Source organism: Haliaeetus leucocephalus, unplaced genomic scaffold (assembly GCF_000737465.1).
Source record: "Haliaeetus leucocephalus isolate CR32 unplaced genomic scaffold, Haliaeetus_leucocephalus-4.0 Scaffold696, whole genome shotgun sequence".
NCBI lineage: Eukaryota > Metazoa > Chordata > Aves > Accipitriformes > Accipitridae > Haliaeetus > Haliaeetus leucocephalus.
The window spans coordinates 1,300,752-1,316,749 of NW_010973132.1; the positions used below are offsets into that span (position 1 = coordinate 1,300,752).

The window sequence follows — 15,998 nt, forward strand, 5'->3', positions numbered from 1 at the left end:
AGTCTATGATGTGAAATCCTAGTCCCTCTGCCTAGTAGATTTTTGTTGCTGTGCTAGATGCCTAACAAGTTCTTACATATACAGAGCAACTTAAACTTCTCTAGATTGTACCTGATTTTCTGGTGATGCATGTTGTTGATAGGAGAACACCTTCCTTCAAAATCAAACTGGAGAGAGAGTCTGCAGAATTTTCCAGAGATTGTAAGGAAGATGGGACCGCAGTGACACGAGCCTCCACCACCACCCTAAACCTAGAACAAAGTGGTAATAAAACAAAACTGCTTCCATCTCTACTAGAGGCAGGAAGAGAAAAATGACACTTGCCTCAATGAACACCAGACACTTAACGATTATGTCTTAACCCAGCCCTCTGGAAATGTACTGATATGTTTTAAGTTAATCACTACCCTTGGAACTTATTTTAATTATGTATTAAATCTAGTAAAACCATTAAATATAATTAAACAGGACTGCATCTGGTATACTTTTGTGTATAAGATGACTCTGTGATTCGTCATATCACCTAAGTGATATCTACTCCAAGTTACCTAATGGAAGAGTAGAGGGACCTTTAAGCCACACAGCTCAAGTGAAGTGAGCACTGAGCAGAGCACAAGGTGCAAGATGTGAGTGAACAGCAGCCACCTGCAAGTAGCTTTGCAGGTATTAATGGATAAGATTTAAGAGGGCTGGGCAGCCTGTACACTGCAGAAGCAGAAGACTCAAAGGGAACATCTGTTATATAATTCCTACAGTGTTTTGTAGTGTCCACAATCTTTCATTTTTACAACACATTAACCAACAATTCCCTAGCTATTTGCCAATTCTTTCTGGATGAGGTTACCAGGAAAAAAAGTCCTGCAGTGTTACTCATTTTTAATGGAATCTGAAACTAAAATAATACATGAACAATCAGTCTCTCAGTGCAAAAGGAGAGGAAAAGCAGGGTACCAAGGAGGAAGTCTAGTCCCCAGACCACTGCTCTCAGAAAGACCAAAAACTAGGCTGATTAACAAGAGCCTATTGGGAAGCTAAATTGAGTAGAAATTATATAATAGTCTTTGGGGGGAAATATGGGGGAAGGAAAGAAACATGTCCTATAGTATGTTATCCGTATGAAGTCTCAACTTGTTCTCATTAAACTATTGGCCTTTTTCACTCTTCTGAATTCCTGTAGCTGAACATTGTGTCAGGTGCACACAAATTACCAAATTATCCCCACAGTGCATGCAGCAAAGTCCCAGCATGATGCAGCAGCAGCAGCACAATAAAGACAGGTGACCACATCAGTAGCAGTCTGTTCTTTTTGGCAAGTAGTATAACGCTGACTTTGAAAAGATACCGCTCCTTGGGCCAAACACAGAACTGGTGGGATGGGACCTCTGGAGGGCTGTACTCAAAGCCAAATAATCATCAACACTAGATCAGAACAGGTATGGTTTTGTGTAGACAAGCCTTAAAAACCCTCTGAGGATGGCAGTTCCACAGTCTCTCTGGGTGACCTGTTTAGTGCTGCTCTACTCTGAGTGAATATTTTCCCAAAGTTTGGTATGAACATTCCAACACCCCCTAGGATACTCCATTTTTCACCAGCTGATGTCTAGAAGTCAAGCCATTAATTGTTGCCATTGTACAAGGCATCTCAGCCAGTTTTCAGTCTTTTTATCCAGCAAGACTTCCAAAACTTCCAAATGCGAATGGTCTTGGAGACAATGGACAAGCCTTACTAAAGCTGAAGTATATTACATCTGCTTTTCTCCACATGACCATATACCCAGTGATTTCACAATGAAAGGCAATTACATGGTCCAAGCCTGATCTCCCCTTAGTAAATCCATGCTGAATGTTCCTGATTGCCACCCCGTCCTTCATGTGCTTGGAATGAAGTCCAGGAGGACTCGCTGCATGATCTCACCAGTGGCTGTAGTGAGCCTGATTGGACTCGTATATGGTTTATCAGATCCTTTCCTTGCCTTCACATTAGGCTGTATCTCATCATGAGAGCCCTCCTCCAGCCACCATCATGCTTCCTAGCTAATAGAGCAGCAGTCTCAGAGTCACACAGCCTGATAGTGGAGCACTTTACTGAACACCTAGCTTCTCTAAGTAGACCCTCATCTGTCGCTTCCCCAATATTGGATCTCCCAGCTCCTTCCCTAACCATGCTGGTACACACAAAGGCCTGGGGCCAGGCTTTACCTATGAGTACTGAGAAGGAAAAGAAGAGGAAAAAAAGAAGTATGGAATACTTCAGCCTTTTCCATATTGTCCATCACTAGGTTTTTCTCCTCCATTTGCCTCCCTAGTGGCCCCACAATTGCTCTGAACTTCTATGTCACTGCTATCTACCTGGTTGAAGAGCAAAGAGTAGCTTAATGAACTTTAGCAATTCCTGCAACATCACAAATCTGGGCTCTGGACAAGGAGCAAAGGGTCCAGGACAAAAAGTCTGGCCAGCTGTCTGGTGCCTCTGTCCCACACAAGAGGCAGTCTCCTACCACTAATGCTCTTTGATTCCTCTTCATATGTCAAATAAGAAACCTGAATCTAAGTGATGAAGACCACTCTGAGACTTCACCGACTTGTGCTGTGATGCTCCCCTTTCACTTTCCTGTTGGCCGGACTGTTAGTCTCCAGGCTACCTCAGCACAGTTCTAGCAGTCAAAGAAGAGATAAAGAATTGGAACAAGTTGGAATGAGAATTTGAGCAATAATGCTATGAAATTGCTGGATTAAGTGGATAGGTACATAAAACTGAATCTTTTTTTACAGGGGACTAGACAGAACCTTCTTGATGGGCAGACATGTGCACACCCACACACACATGCCTGCACACGCGTGTACTTGGGTGAAGAGACATGTTCCAAACTCATCACCCCAACAGCGATGCTGTATTACTAGTTCCTCTTTAGTGGCTAAGACTGAGGACCAGAGTGTAAAGATGAGGCCCCACACTAGGTCGCTGACCCCACTTAAAGAAGTTACGGCACCTGACAGAATTGTAGAGACACAAATAGAATTTTTAAAAGTCTTTAAGAAGTTTTTTACTGTGAAATAAGAACATGGCCTGCAGGGATTTTTCTGGATAAAATAGTTTCATTCCTTTCACAACACTTTGTTGCAATGGAAACTACATGGCAGGTCAAAAGTATATATCAAGAGAGGGGAATGATCATCTAATCACAACAGAAGCAATTTGCAGAGAAGAGTTGTCACCATTTTCAGAAACTGAACTGTAACAATCCAGGTGGCCAGAGCTGCAGGCCTGTGAAAGATTTCGGTCTTTAAATTGTTTGAGCTTGATACTGACAAATGAGTGGAATTAGATGCTGTCAGGTCTGTACCTCTCTCCCAGGGATTGTCAGTCACACTAAACTGCATTACTGTGGCCTTAGATGAGACCAGACTAAGAATAACTGCAACCTGATCCCCATTCTCCACAGAGGAAAGATAATTGCACTTAATGCTTTGTCCCGTATTACGATGTCTTCGTGCTCTATTTTTGCCTTGAGGTGCTGATGTAAAGGATCCATTGAACTGGCTGTGCACAGTTAGGGCAGCTTCGGTATAACAGATTTGTTTATAGTGCGCTGAATGGCACTCTGCAAAGTCACAGCGACTGAACGTAAGGAGCGACCTCACTCTGTGATCCAACAAAAAATCCCTTGGCAGCCACCTGAGTGTCACTCCTGGGAAGAAGGCAAGTAAGAGAGCAGTTATTTCCTAATAAAATGAACTTTTCAGGGTTTGCCAGATTCTTGCAGGGAAGATGTTCAACCTTTGAAAAGTGACTCACACATTAAAAATGCAAAAGGCTATGGGATTAAATTATTGAGTGTAAGCCTGTCTTTCTGCACCTGCCAATGTATCAGTCATGTACTTTATGCTATGCCACTGTAAATCATTACCAACAATGAAAAAAAAAAATGGAAATTATCATCAGATCTGGGTGGGCTGTAATTTTGGTGGTTAGAAAGCATGATTTTATGAAGAAAAAGGCACGTTTGCAAAATTATTTTTGCTAAGCTATAAATAGTCAATTTTCAAAGGTAGTTTCTGCAACTGTTTCAAAGGGGTTGCGTCTAACCCTGTAATGGGCAAATAAAGAGGTAAACAGTTCCTTTGCAATTTGCCAGAGGCATGAGAGGGGGAGGGCTTGAAAAAAGTAGCTCATGAGATGGAAGCCTGTCATTATTAGATGTAAGCATTTATCACAGTATTGCAAATATGTTATTTGAAGAATGAGTAGGGTTTGGGTTTCCAGGCATCCACACCCACAGGTAAGCTGGGGCTCACCAGGCATTACAGGAGCAATGCCTTAAAGCATTTTACATTGTAGTGTAGGCATCTCAATGTTTTTCCTAATAGGAGAGATGTAGTGGCCTGCTGATCTCATCAGCTGGACTGCCCAGGCCTTTGTGCTTTTACTACGTCTGGCTTCCCAAAGCAGAAGTCTCATGTGCCGTGTGATCCCAAATGAGGACTCCATCCACCTCCGTGCAGCTCTTGTTGCCTCATCCCCACGCACCTACATGTCAAATCCCGTGTCCTTCCCGGCACGCTTAAGTCCTGGCACTGTGGGGTGCACCGAGGAGGCAGCTTAGGTGGCTCAAGCCATTGCTTCCCCCAAGGCATAAGCTGCCGTTGCTCAGTAAGACTCTAGTAACTGCCAACAGTAACTGTTGAAAGTGTGGCTCTTAAGCTGGGGTGCGTGTGTGACATTTCGACATTGTTTATCCCAGAGAAGCTTCCCCAGCAGAAACCCCAAAGAGGCTGCGAGGACGTATACACGCTGTACTGTACAGCAACAGCAGGAGGACCTCCCTCGGGATGCATTGGCAAGAAGGGGGTAGTGTGCTCAAAAATAAAACTACCAGACTTGTATTTTGGCCATATATCTTCCGGCAGCGCTGGCTGCCAGGAATCAGCTAGGAACAAACTGAAAGAATGTCACGTAGTTTTATCTCAGGCACTGAGATCAGTTTGGCTTTCCAGTCTTAACTTGATTGTGCTCTGTGCTTGGATACTTAATTCTTTCCTTCTCCCTCCTGCAGATAACTCTTTTATCTTCAGGAAATGGTTTATAACCCATGAATGTGGATTATATTTTCTGTTAACAATGTCATTATCATTATTAGAACCGCTGCTTCCATATGCCCATGGGTCTTTTAAGGTTCTGCCTGGATTTGTCACATTGCAACATACACTGGTCGGTAGTTTATCATTACATACAATTACAGTTTTATGCTACTTGCAGTACTGGTATCAATTAATTAGTTGTGAATGCTTGAAGCAGAAAGCTAAAATCTTTGCCCCAAAAGTGCCTTGCTGCCTGAATAGAATATATTGGCATTAGCATTAAGAGACCTGGCCACATAGGATGTTACTGAAACTATTCCACAGCAGGACTATAATATGAAGATGCGTGCTGTTTCTTGAGGGAGGACTCTTGCCTACTTCTCCTCTCCTCTGGTACCAAAACAGTAAATTGTTCTAAGGCTTTAGGAAAACCCTTGCATCCTCAAATATGGGACATCGTAGAGGTGCAATGGGTTAAATGTTTATTACACCTTTCCAGCAGGGAAATCTGGGCTAGACATATGAGACTGCTCCAGTCCTGGGCTCCCACAACAAGAAAATTCATGGTAACTGTTGGTCTGGGAGGGTGAAAGCCAGGACACACAGATTTTGTTCTTCCAAGGACTCTGAGCAAGTGACATGAAGAAACTCATGGAGTTGCCAAGCAAGCGTGTGTGTCCCCACCGCATAACCCAAACCAACCCCCTATCTACCTAGTATAATTCAATGTCTATGAATATCATGCTTTTCCCCAGAACACCTTTAAATGCCTTAAGCTTTCCTACTTCCCCAGGGAAGATCTGCAAGCACAGCAGTGAGTTCTGCTGACCACCCCGATGCCCTAATTCCTGCCCAGGCCCAGCCCGTGCGTGTCCCTGGAGGACTGTACGTGGCACAGGGCAATCCTGACGCACGTTACCAGCGTTAGCCAAAAGAATTTGGCACCCAAAGCAATTAAAAATGATGATAGGGACAATTTAGCAGGATTGTTTGTTTGTACACTATAGGTTAGACAGGTTTACTTGTTTTGGGAAGTGGAGGTTTTTGGGAACTGGAAGTGGGTAAAATGCATGTTACACCACAAAAGAAGTATTTGTCTATACACTGGGGCTGCTGAAGGTTATTTTTCTCTTAAGAGAATTGGTGCATTAGCAACATGCTATATCTGGAAATTTTTAGCAGCTGTGGACAGCCTCCTGTCTCTTCAAGAGGGGAAAACTCAGTAATTGCTGTGGTTTTAGAAATGTAGCTCCTCCCCACAAGCAGAGGCACAACTGCCAGTGCTCTTCCAGGGAGAAGTCCAAGCCTGGAAGAAGAAAAGCATTCAGCACAGGGCTGCTGGTGGCTTTGTGTTTTCTCTTACTGTGCCTCAGCCTGGATATGCAAGAGGATTCAGCTGGGATTCTCATCATCATGTACTTTAAATCCTTATGCCTAAGAGGTATAACAGTCTAGGAAAGCGGCAGGATGCAATTAAAGCTGGGCATGCATTTTTGTCCAGAGACCAAACACTCTCACGTCTGGAGGTCCACCCCCTGCAGTGGGCTCATAGACAGCAGTTTCAGCTCTGATTCTGAATTCTCTTTTTTCAGCAGTCAGGATGAAGCAGAGCAGATCCAAAAGGGGAAGAAAGAGACTCTTGGTGCAACTCAAAAATAACATGGCACTGAGACTGTTCACCTGAGACGCAGACTCAAGTCCTGCCATGCCAGACTGAGCCCAGGCTCCTGAGGCTAACGAAGGAGCGATCAGATGAACCCTCCAGCCTGGGACCTGTTTAGCCCTTTTTTTTTTGCTTAAATACCTATCTACTCATGCAAGCATTTGGATTTTAGACTCCACTTGTTAAGGTATAGTGCAATCATGAAGAAGAATATCTTTTTTTCCCCTACTTATCTCTGTTTCTGAGCCAAAGAAAAGTTACCTAGCATGAAGCTGGGGAGAAATGGCATTTTTTCACCTAGGACAGCATAGCGGCTGGGGGCTCTTGCCTGACAGGTGGAAGCTAAAGCTTCAAGTCCTTAACAACTTCTCTGACAAGGACTTCAGCCTTGGTCCTTTTTTAGTCAGACTGAAGCATGACTCTTGCTTGTTGCTTGTAGTCTTCTCTGCATTGACTAGTTTTCCAGTGGGAGGGATGGAGAGTGCGTAACACTGAGTTTATGTAAATATTTTATGGGTACATGCAACATCTAGAGTTTAAATTTGTGTTCAGACTGATTCAGATCATTCACTCACATCAAAGTGATCTAATAATTTTTTTTTTTTTTTTTGGCTAGTCCAGCTCTTTCATCTGCTGTACCTCTGCTGGAGCCACTGCCTGTCACAAAAAATACAGCAAATGAAAGTAAGTAGTGGGAAACTGGTGTGTTTTCCTTTATTGATAATTTTTAACTGCTTTTACAAAAAAATAAAAAACTTTTTTTTTTTTTAACTTAGGTATTTTAAACTCCCCGTTTAATTGATAACAGTAAAGTTCAGTGAAAGGCAGACTTCTGTACACATTTAAATCAAACCACCAAGAGGCAAAATAAAGCTGTGCCTTGGCTGTGGCTCAGTACAGCTGCCTTCCTGCCCTGCCTTGTGCCATTCCACTGAAGAGGGTTTTACTGCAGGAGGTAGATTTTGTTCCACTTCTTTTTTCCAGGCCTTCAATGCCTTTGTAAACCAGAATATCCTTTCTCTGATTTTTCCACTCAATCTTGAAACCGTAAATGCCCTACAAAGTGCTCAGCAGGCATCTAGCATATGTAGTGCTACTACAACTGGGAAAAATGTAGTCTTGTGTTTAAGCGCATAAAGACTGTCAGGGGTCTGGTGCTCCTTTGCAATACTTTATTTTTAATTGATATATTATTAAACAGTCAAAAGACACAAGCAAGCAATTTCTATAAAGAGTAGCTAACAGTTATAAGAACAAACTTTTGCTTCCTTTGTGTTTGGCAGCAGATAGCAAGCCCTGTATTGGGGGGAGGGGGGGATCCAGCAAAACGTTCATCTGAGAGCAGTGATCTGGGGTGCATTTCAGATGACGAGGTTTTTGCGCACATGCATTCATCTTCAGTGGTGAAGCAAACATAACGCCAGAACAGCAAGGCCCAGTTTATAAGCATGCCATGTGCCTTTTCACACACGCCTTTTTATGGTGAGACGCAGAGAGACAGCTTTCTCCTCACCGTGCCTGCTTTGGTTTTCACGCACTCCGCTCCAACAGCCATTCGACAGCATGTGGCACAAGGCCAGGCAAGACTGGGGACAAGGAAGAAACACGCAACCTTCGGGGAACAACCATCCACCCTTCGGGGAACAAACACACGACATTTCAGTGGTCCATTCCCTTAGACTCCACGTACACCCTAAAGGAAACAAGGACCAGGGAGCAGACCTGAGCGCAGGTCACTGATCAGCCGTACGTCGCTGCAGCTATGCCCTATAGTTTTGTGGGTTTGGGGCTGTGCAAATTAGCATGCTCTGAACCAGAGCCTAGGGGCGCTTTGGGGGACAGCATGCGCCAGCCACCGCTTCCCAACAAGCTGCATGGATAAGACTGGATAAGGTGTGGGTCCCTCCACCCTGCAGAGTCCTCCAGCAGCCTCTGCCCTCACAAATGCCCTCCAGGTCCTCCTGCCACCCCGTCAGGCCAGCGACACACTCCCTCAATGTCACGCTACAAAACCAACCAAAACAACAACAACAAAAAAACCCACTCTGACGGGCAATGATACAGCCCTCACATAATTTCAGGTTCTGAAATGCAAAAATATATTTTAAAAAACCTATTATCATTTAAGGCTACAGGGGTACCACGTGGGGCCCCAAGGAGATCAAGGGGCACATGCTTGTCTGAGCCTCTGGGCTGCAAGATTAAACAGCAGTCCCTGGCTCTACTTTAAGTGTTGGCACAACCTTGGGTGACAGTTCTCCTGGCAAAGGGAGAGTCACACCACCGTCCCACCTCCCTCCCTACCCACAGCTCCCTCCCTCCCTCTATATCAGGGTTTAACGGTCCCTCAGAAAAGTTATTCTCCACTGACTGTGGGTTACCTGAAAACCCTGTGGGATTTTTGGCTCTTTCACATTTTAGTGGGCATTTCTGTTTGCATTAGCAGCACTATGAATGCATGAAGCACGCCTCAGTTATCAGTCTGTGGAGCATTCAGAGAGACACGATTTTCTCAGCGCAGCTGAGCTGACTCGCTGATGGGCACGTGCTGCCAAGATTCACGAGGGTTTCGGATCACTCACTGTAGCCCATGAACAAAACAGGAATATCTTTTTGCAGCAGCAGAGCATAAAAATTAGGTACATGAGGTAAAACAGTGTTCCTATTTACAATATGGATGATATGTAAACGAAAGGCAATTCCGTAACATCATTGGTGGTCTTGTTCCTGACGGATCTGCTGTATCTCGGCGGGGGGTGCCCTGAATCTCTGTTCCTGAAGGCGAAGTCTTCCAGCTTCAGTTAGATATTGGTTTAGAAAGGTCAAATTGACCTAAATTGGTCAAAAGAAATGCCAGTCTGTTGCAGAGAACACCAGTATCCCTGACTGAACTGAGTCCTTTAACCACCGCAGCAGAAAAGCTGCTATCGGCTGCCATTATTGAGACTCCCCACGAGCTGTTCAGCCCCCAGCCCTCTCCTGCGGCTCAGCCCTTTGCACCTCCTGTGTAATAGCTTAATTCTGGCAGACACAAGCAATAATTTGATGCCCCAAGCGCATCAATGCAGTAAGGGCAAGGAGATGGGCGGCATCACTCACTCCTTGTCCATCCTTTCTGCTCCTGCTGCCCGGCCAAGGTGAGCAGGGGGTCAAACACCCACTGGCTATGGGGCCAAGCAGTGGACCCCAGGTGAATCAGGGTGTACCAGGCCACGGGACGTGGGAGCACACAGCCTCTTCACAGTCCTGCTGGAATCAGTTTTTGTTCTGTGCAAGCAGGTTATAGGAAGGGGTTTCTTCATAGGACCAGCCAGAGGAGCATGAAAACGATGCACACAGCCGCATGTGCTCGTATGTGCATATACCTGCACCACTGCATTCTGTGCCAGGACGTGCTGCTCTCCTACACGAAGGTAGCAGATCCTGCTGGTGGGACTCTTTTGAGATAGCACCCTGCTGCCATCTCACCTTTCAACTCAAAATGGCTATTTTTTCCTTGCAGCCGGTATCCGATTAGTTCTTATCTCCTCATGGTCTGAATTCAGTCGTACAGTTGCATTCCCGCTGTTAAGACTCCCCAGGTTTTGCATGGTATTCCTTAGCTCAGTAAATAAGCATTGTACAAGGAATATTGCTGGAGCTTATTCGTTGCCATTGCTTGCAGCAGCAGAAGCATTTAGTAGATGCAGGGTTCAGGCAAAGAAGCCTTTTGTAAATGCTCTCCCTCTGAGCTTGAATACTGTCTGCATATATCAAAAAGGCAGACCCCTGTTTCTCTTTCTCTGTCTAATTTTGGATTTCAAGTAAAATTCTAGATATCAAGTAAATTTCCAACACAGAAGAAATGTATAAGATTTTCCTTGGTGGTCCCGATGAATATGCTGTGTTTGGATTAAATAAGCCAGAAGCAAGAAGCAGGTCCAAATCCTTCAGTGTTAGGAAGTCTGGAAACTTCTCTGACTTCTGTGGAGCTCTGTTTCGTATTGCTCAGCATCCTTCCCTACCATCTTTTTAATATAGTGGAGGGCTATAAAGATGTTCCAAGCTCCTAGTTCAAGGCAAAGTCTCTCACTGCACTCCAAAGCAAATGAATACCAGGCATCATTTTTCCAAGTATTTCCCCCCAGCAAGGAGGTGTAATAAAGAATTTCCTTTTTTTATTTGTGCTCTATTTTAATGTAGCACCTATTAAAAATACCTTGCCTATGAAGTTAGGGATAGAAGACTGTAAAGGGAAAAAATCTTCTGGGTGTGAAAATACAATGGCTATGTACTCTGTTAGTGAGTTATGTTATCCTACATTCAGTTTACATATGTAAGGAGCACCAGCTTATGTCTTGGTCATGATTATTAAATTAAATGTACTTGTAATTATTCCCCTCGAGTTTTTGGTATCAAAAGCTTGTTTCAGGCTCTTGACATTTTAAAGCATAAAGGTACTACCTGTATAAATCAATATAATCACTCGTATCTTATGCAGAATTTTTTCTCCAGCCAATGTTCAAAAGAACTGTACTCGTTCTCTGCAGCTAATGTCCTCTCTCTTTGAAATGTAACTGCCCACCTCGTGGCAGTCTGGTGCAGCATTTCTGTGCCAAACTCTTGCAGGGGAATGGAAAAAAGGAATAATTTCTAAATCAGCAAGGGGAATCAGCCAGACAGAATGCAATTGTCCACATTGCAGTCTGGCCGTTGTTCACAGATATATATGACTCTTTGGCCTGACTTCAAAGCTGAGCCCACCAATTCAGTGCAAATTCTAGTTGCTCAGCCTATCTGAAAATCTGGACATTACTGAATGCAAATGGCCAGGACTTGGTTTGTAACAAAGCATTGAAAAGACACCGACAATGGGCTCAGGATTGAGGGGACAGGCACATATGAAGTACTATCACTATCACCACCACCATATTCTATAACACCAGGGAGATCCCAGAAGGTCTCTGCTAACCAGGACCATAATTTCTTAACAAGTAAAAGACGACAGTGTGAGGCTCTCGTGGCCTGAAAACTTGGGGGGAGGAGATTAAATAAACCCTTTTGAAAGCTAGGAACTTGAACAAGGCAAGATGAGAAATGTACAGGTTTCCTCAGTTTCCTGCAAATAATGGCCACTGTGATGTGTTGTAACGTGACTGTGACATGTTATAACGTAACTGTGATGTGTTGTAATGTGATTGTCATAGCCTTCAGTGGGGAACATTGCAAAAACCCAGCCTAGGGGTATCCAGCTCCAGAGTGGCTGGGGAGATTCCCAGTCCTGCTGCTTCTCCTCCGTTCTACAGCACTCCGGATTGCCTGGAGGAGCAGGTCTTTGTTATTGAGGATGTTGTATTTGCTCAGGTTCACAAGTTTGTCAAAATTTTCAGAGGAGTAGATTAGCCTAATGAGGTAATAGGGTGAGCAGTTGTTCTCCAGATTTACTTTGCCCTCTTCCATCTCTGAGAGACAGCGCTTTACTCCTGCAGAGAAAGACAAAAGCCACCACAGTGAGCTAAATCTGGAGCACAAAACACATGGTGTTGGAGGGGACTGATCTACTTGGCAGAACCCACTGTTTAAAACAGCCTCCAGGAAAGATTGCACCCCTCCACAGCTTGAAAGAGCCATTCCTGGTCAGCTTTCCCAGCCACTCCTCTTTCCCCCTCCTGCTAAAGCTCAGACCTGGAAATCCCTCAGCAGGGCTGGCAGGATTCATCCTGCCCCTGCAGACAGTCATTCATTCCTGGGCAGCGTGCCCCTGGGTCCACATCCTTTCCCAAACCCTGTAAGTCTGACTGTCAGTCAAGCCACACACCTGGAACACCTTTCAAAATCCATGATCAGACCTCGATTAGCAGTGATGAGAGCACATCTGCCAGCTAGAGTGAGTGGACAACCTAGTACATACAAGGAGGCCTTGTGATGCTAACCACGCGGGATCGCCTGTCGCAGAGTGCAGAGGGAACAGAGCACCCCACACCAGCCCCTCATCCTTCAACTCAGTCTCAGGTTAACCCAGCCTCTTGGAGTTGCCAACATCCATCCTCTCTCTTAGGTCAATCTTTTTGCTTAAAAGGACACCCTCATCACCTCCACCAGGGACAGCAGCAGCCTCATATTTATGCTTCTACAAAATGTTTAGAGTTACATTTTTTCTCTGTTTTTTACCTATCTCTTTGCAGTCTGAACCAAATATGCCCAAACCACACATGTATTGTGAGATGGCTGTCAGCAGGGCTACAAACACACTGCTGAGATATTCCTTATGACGTCTACCAGAACCACATGAAAATGACACAAGAATTTTGTTTGAGACATAGAAAGTTTTAGTCTAACCTAGTGGTTTCTGGGCAGTGTGATCTCAGGGTGCTGGGCACAGGCTGTCACTAGAATTGGCTGTATTAAAAATGTCCAAGTTTTGCTTCATTGAGCCTCCCAATATTCACAGCCATATTATCTGTGCTATCCACATCCAGATACAGCTGCATCTGCCTCAAGCACAGAAAAGCACAGTCTATAGTTGCATTGAAAATGGGCACTTCACAAGCTGATTCTCTTTTCTAGAATTTAAATAGTTAAAAGCAAGAAAAATAAGTACCCACATTCCACAAGGTGTCTCTCAGCCATCTAGAAATGAAAAGCTCCACTGTTAAACTTGAAATCCACGCAAGCAGGTTGCCAAGTACCCTCCTCCCCCAACCACCCACATCAGCTGCTGGCTGTCAGCTTGACTGATGAGTCACCGGCTGCTCAGAACATGCAGGTGAGCATCGCAGCTCACGAATTTGGGCCTGGAGCGCTGAGAAGCTGCAGCAGCTGCTTTGCTCTGCATAATCTCATCCATCTTTCATTCGGAGAGACTCTAAAACACTCACCTATTTTACCTGCTAGCCCCTGCTCGATGGCCGTATCGCACTATGCATTTTGGGCCATCTCCAGCCTCCACGGAACAAGCCTAGTTCCCTCTACTGGGTATCTCTTCTGTTCATCCATAGAGTTTCTAAACGTTATTTTATTGGTGTATCTCTTACTGCACATATTCTCTGAGCATTGGCGAACATCATAACAGAAAAGGCACTTTACTTAACCTGTTTTGCTGCTGTTTATAACCTTCCCCAAATGCTTCCCCAGAGACATCCATTTTGCTGTGGTCCCAATACCACAATATAACGCTCTGTCTGCTGTGCTGAGCAGTAGCGAGGGAGAGCAGAAGTTCCTCGTGGCCTGATAGCTCAAAAGGTGTTGTGTGAGATACTGCAGGGTTCATTGCTGTAAGAGCTCCAGCACAGAGGAAGGTCTCATGTTAAGGAAGTCAGACAGCAGAGGCACCAACAAGATACTGCCTGTCTGATTTTTGCAGAGTATCCCACAAGCTGCTGGAAAAACCTAGTCTATCCTGGGGGTCTCTTGTACTGACGTGGCCTTTGCTGCTTCATGCCTGCATTCAAAGACAACACCTGAGGGCAGATCCCACTGTCCAGGGTCTGTTGGGTCTCCACACAGAACCAACGCAACTGCATATGTTCCCATGGCAAAGCCATGTTTGTTGTTGAATCCCCGGTAGAAAGGGAGGAAGGATATGAGCTGTGTTACCTGGGACGCTTAGGGTCTTGCTGTCTGTTAATCATGTGCACAGAGCTGCCAAACTCATGCGCAAAGCTTTTCAGCAAGTACAGGACAAGGCCCTTCTCTGTGAGCTAATGCAGGGTTTCCCTTGTGTGCACCACAGACTAACAGAGCTTTTCTGGCAGCTTTTTCTATTCACTGTCTTTTAATAAAGGAAGTAACCTCCTTCTCCCACAATGCTTGTAACACCATCTAATGCCTTGGCCGAGGTAGGACGATCAGTAACTTTTACGCTTCTTACCATTATGCCAACTAAACATTGCATCCCCTCCACCTCCTACTATTTACTGTTCTGAACATGTTCTCAACAGAATTGCTTGACCCAGCTGTTAGCAGCCATGTGCCTGTTCCTTCTGCTCTAACTCTTGGGCCACAAACATCATTCTTATTATCGCTGGAGAGACTTGCTAATTCTCTCCATCTAGATGGTGGTTGGCACAAAGGCAGGAGAGTACGGGAGAAGCAACCAGTGCCCAGCTGCTTGCTCACTGCTAGGTCTTAAATTGATAGGGGGAAGCTGAGGGAAGAAGCAGTTGGCAGATGTTCTCAGTCTCTTCTAGACAGAGGAGGAATTCTGGCCCTATGTTTTCCCCAACATCTTACCATTGCAAGTGCTGCTTTCTGCAGTATGCCTTGCAGTGTGAGTTGTGGCTTAAAGCCTTGTTCTGTCCTGTGTCTTACTCAACATCACTGAGTCTGCTGTGGTTTGCTAACCTGCCTCTTGAGCAGTACATGGAGGCAAATCAGTAGAGACATGGACCTGCCTCAGCTACCTCTGTCACATCATGGTTTACTGGATGAGAGAAGCAGTTTCACTCTGTATATCGGGAACATAATCCCAGTTTTGGTGAGAAGGTTAACGTGATGAGGTTAACAGGAAAAGAGTTGATAGCTCCTCCTCTGCCATGGTGGAAACTCACGCACTTTGAGCTGAATGCAGTAATCTAAACCTGGCCTGACAGGTGAGTGGGCATGCTCATTCATAGCTCAATGGAAGAGGCAAATATACATGTATGACTGTGATGGGTAGGAGACAGGATGGTCTCACTCACACAAAGGCTGTGCCCTTGCTTAAAATTATTGCTACAAAGGACAAATAAGATCCATGCCCTGGAAAGACAAATGGCCCGAACTCAACTAGAAAGTATAGTTTTGTTGACTGAACTTACCAGGCTCCTTGAATTCCTTAAAGGTGTCATTCACCAGGGGGAAATGGATTACTATGGGTGCTCTGGGGTCCTCCGCATCCGAAAACACGTAACATTCCTTTGGGTTCTTCTCTTCTTCTTTACTTATCTCCACTTTGGGGAATGGGATTTTTTGTATCTTGCAATATTTGTATGTCATCTCTAATTGCTGTGGACACAGAATGTCATTGCCTTAAAGCTAACACTAAGACAAGAATCAGGTTTACTGAGGTATCAGAGAAATACTGTGGCAACTTAATTCAGTCCCTAGAATCACTCTGCAATGAATGTGTAGTCCAAAGTAGCCACAGTATAACCCCACTTTCTGCCACCACTCACCACAAGCCAGAAGATGCTTCGTATCACCCTATAATGTTTTTTACAGCTAGAGGGAATGACCAAAAGCCACCCTTAGAATTTGTCATGAGGACAGACCAGGAGAGATCAAGGTCATATATCCA

General features: G+C 44.8%; 2 protein-coding genes across 2 annotated transcripts in view; one reads left to right on the plus strand and one right to left on the minus strand.

The window, feature by feature from the left end:
- The window catches only part of SPTBN5 (spectrin, beta, non-erythrocytic 5), a 99,780-nt gene extending 99,321 nt beyond the window's left edge, over positions 1-459 (plus strand). Inside the window, exon 67 of the mRNA XM_010580055.1 lies at positions 143-459. Within this exon, the coding sequence (XP_010578357.1) occupies positions 143-317 (175 nt within the window). The 3' untranslated portion in view covers positions 318-459. The remainder of the gene's footprint in view (positions 1-142) is intronic.
- An 11,500-nt stretch (positions 460-11,959) lies between these two features.
- Positions 11,960-15,998, minus strand: part of PLA2G4B (phospholipase A2, group IVB (cytosolic)) — a 29,480-nt gene continuing 25,441 nt past the window's right edge. The window contains exons 20-21 of the mRNA XM_010580200.1: positions 15,520-15,706; positions 11,960-12,204 (exon numbers count right to left, since the gene is read on the minus strand). Of these exons, the coding sequence (XP_010578502.1) occupies positions 11,960-12,204; positions 15,520-15,706 (432 nt within the window). The remainder of the gene's footprint in view (positions 12,205-15,519; positions 15,707-15,998) is intronic.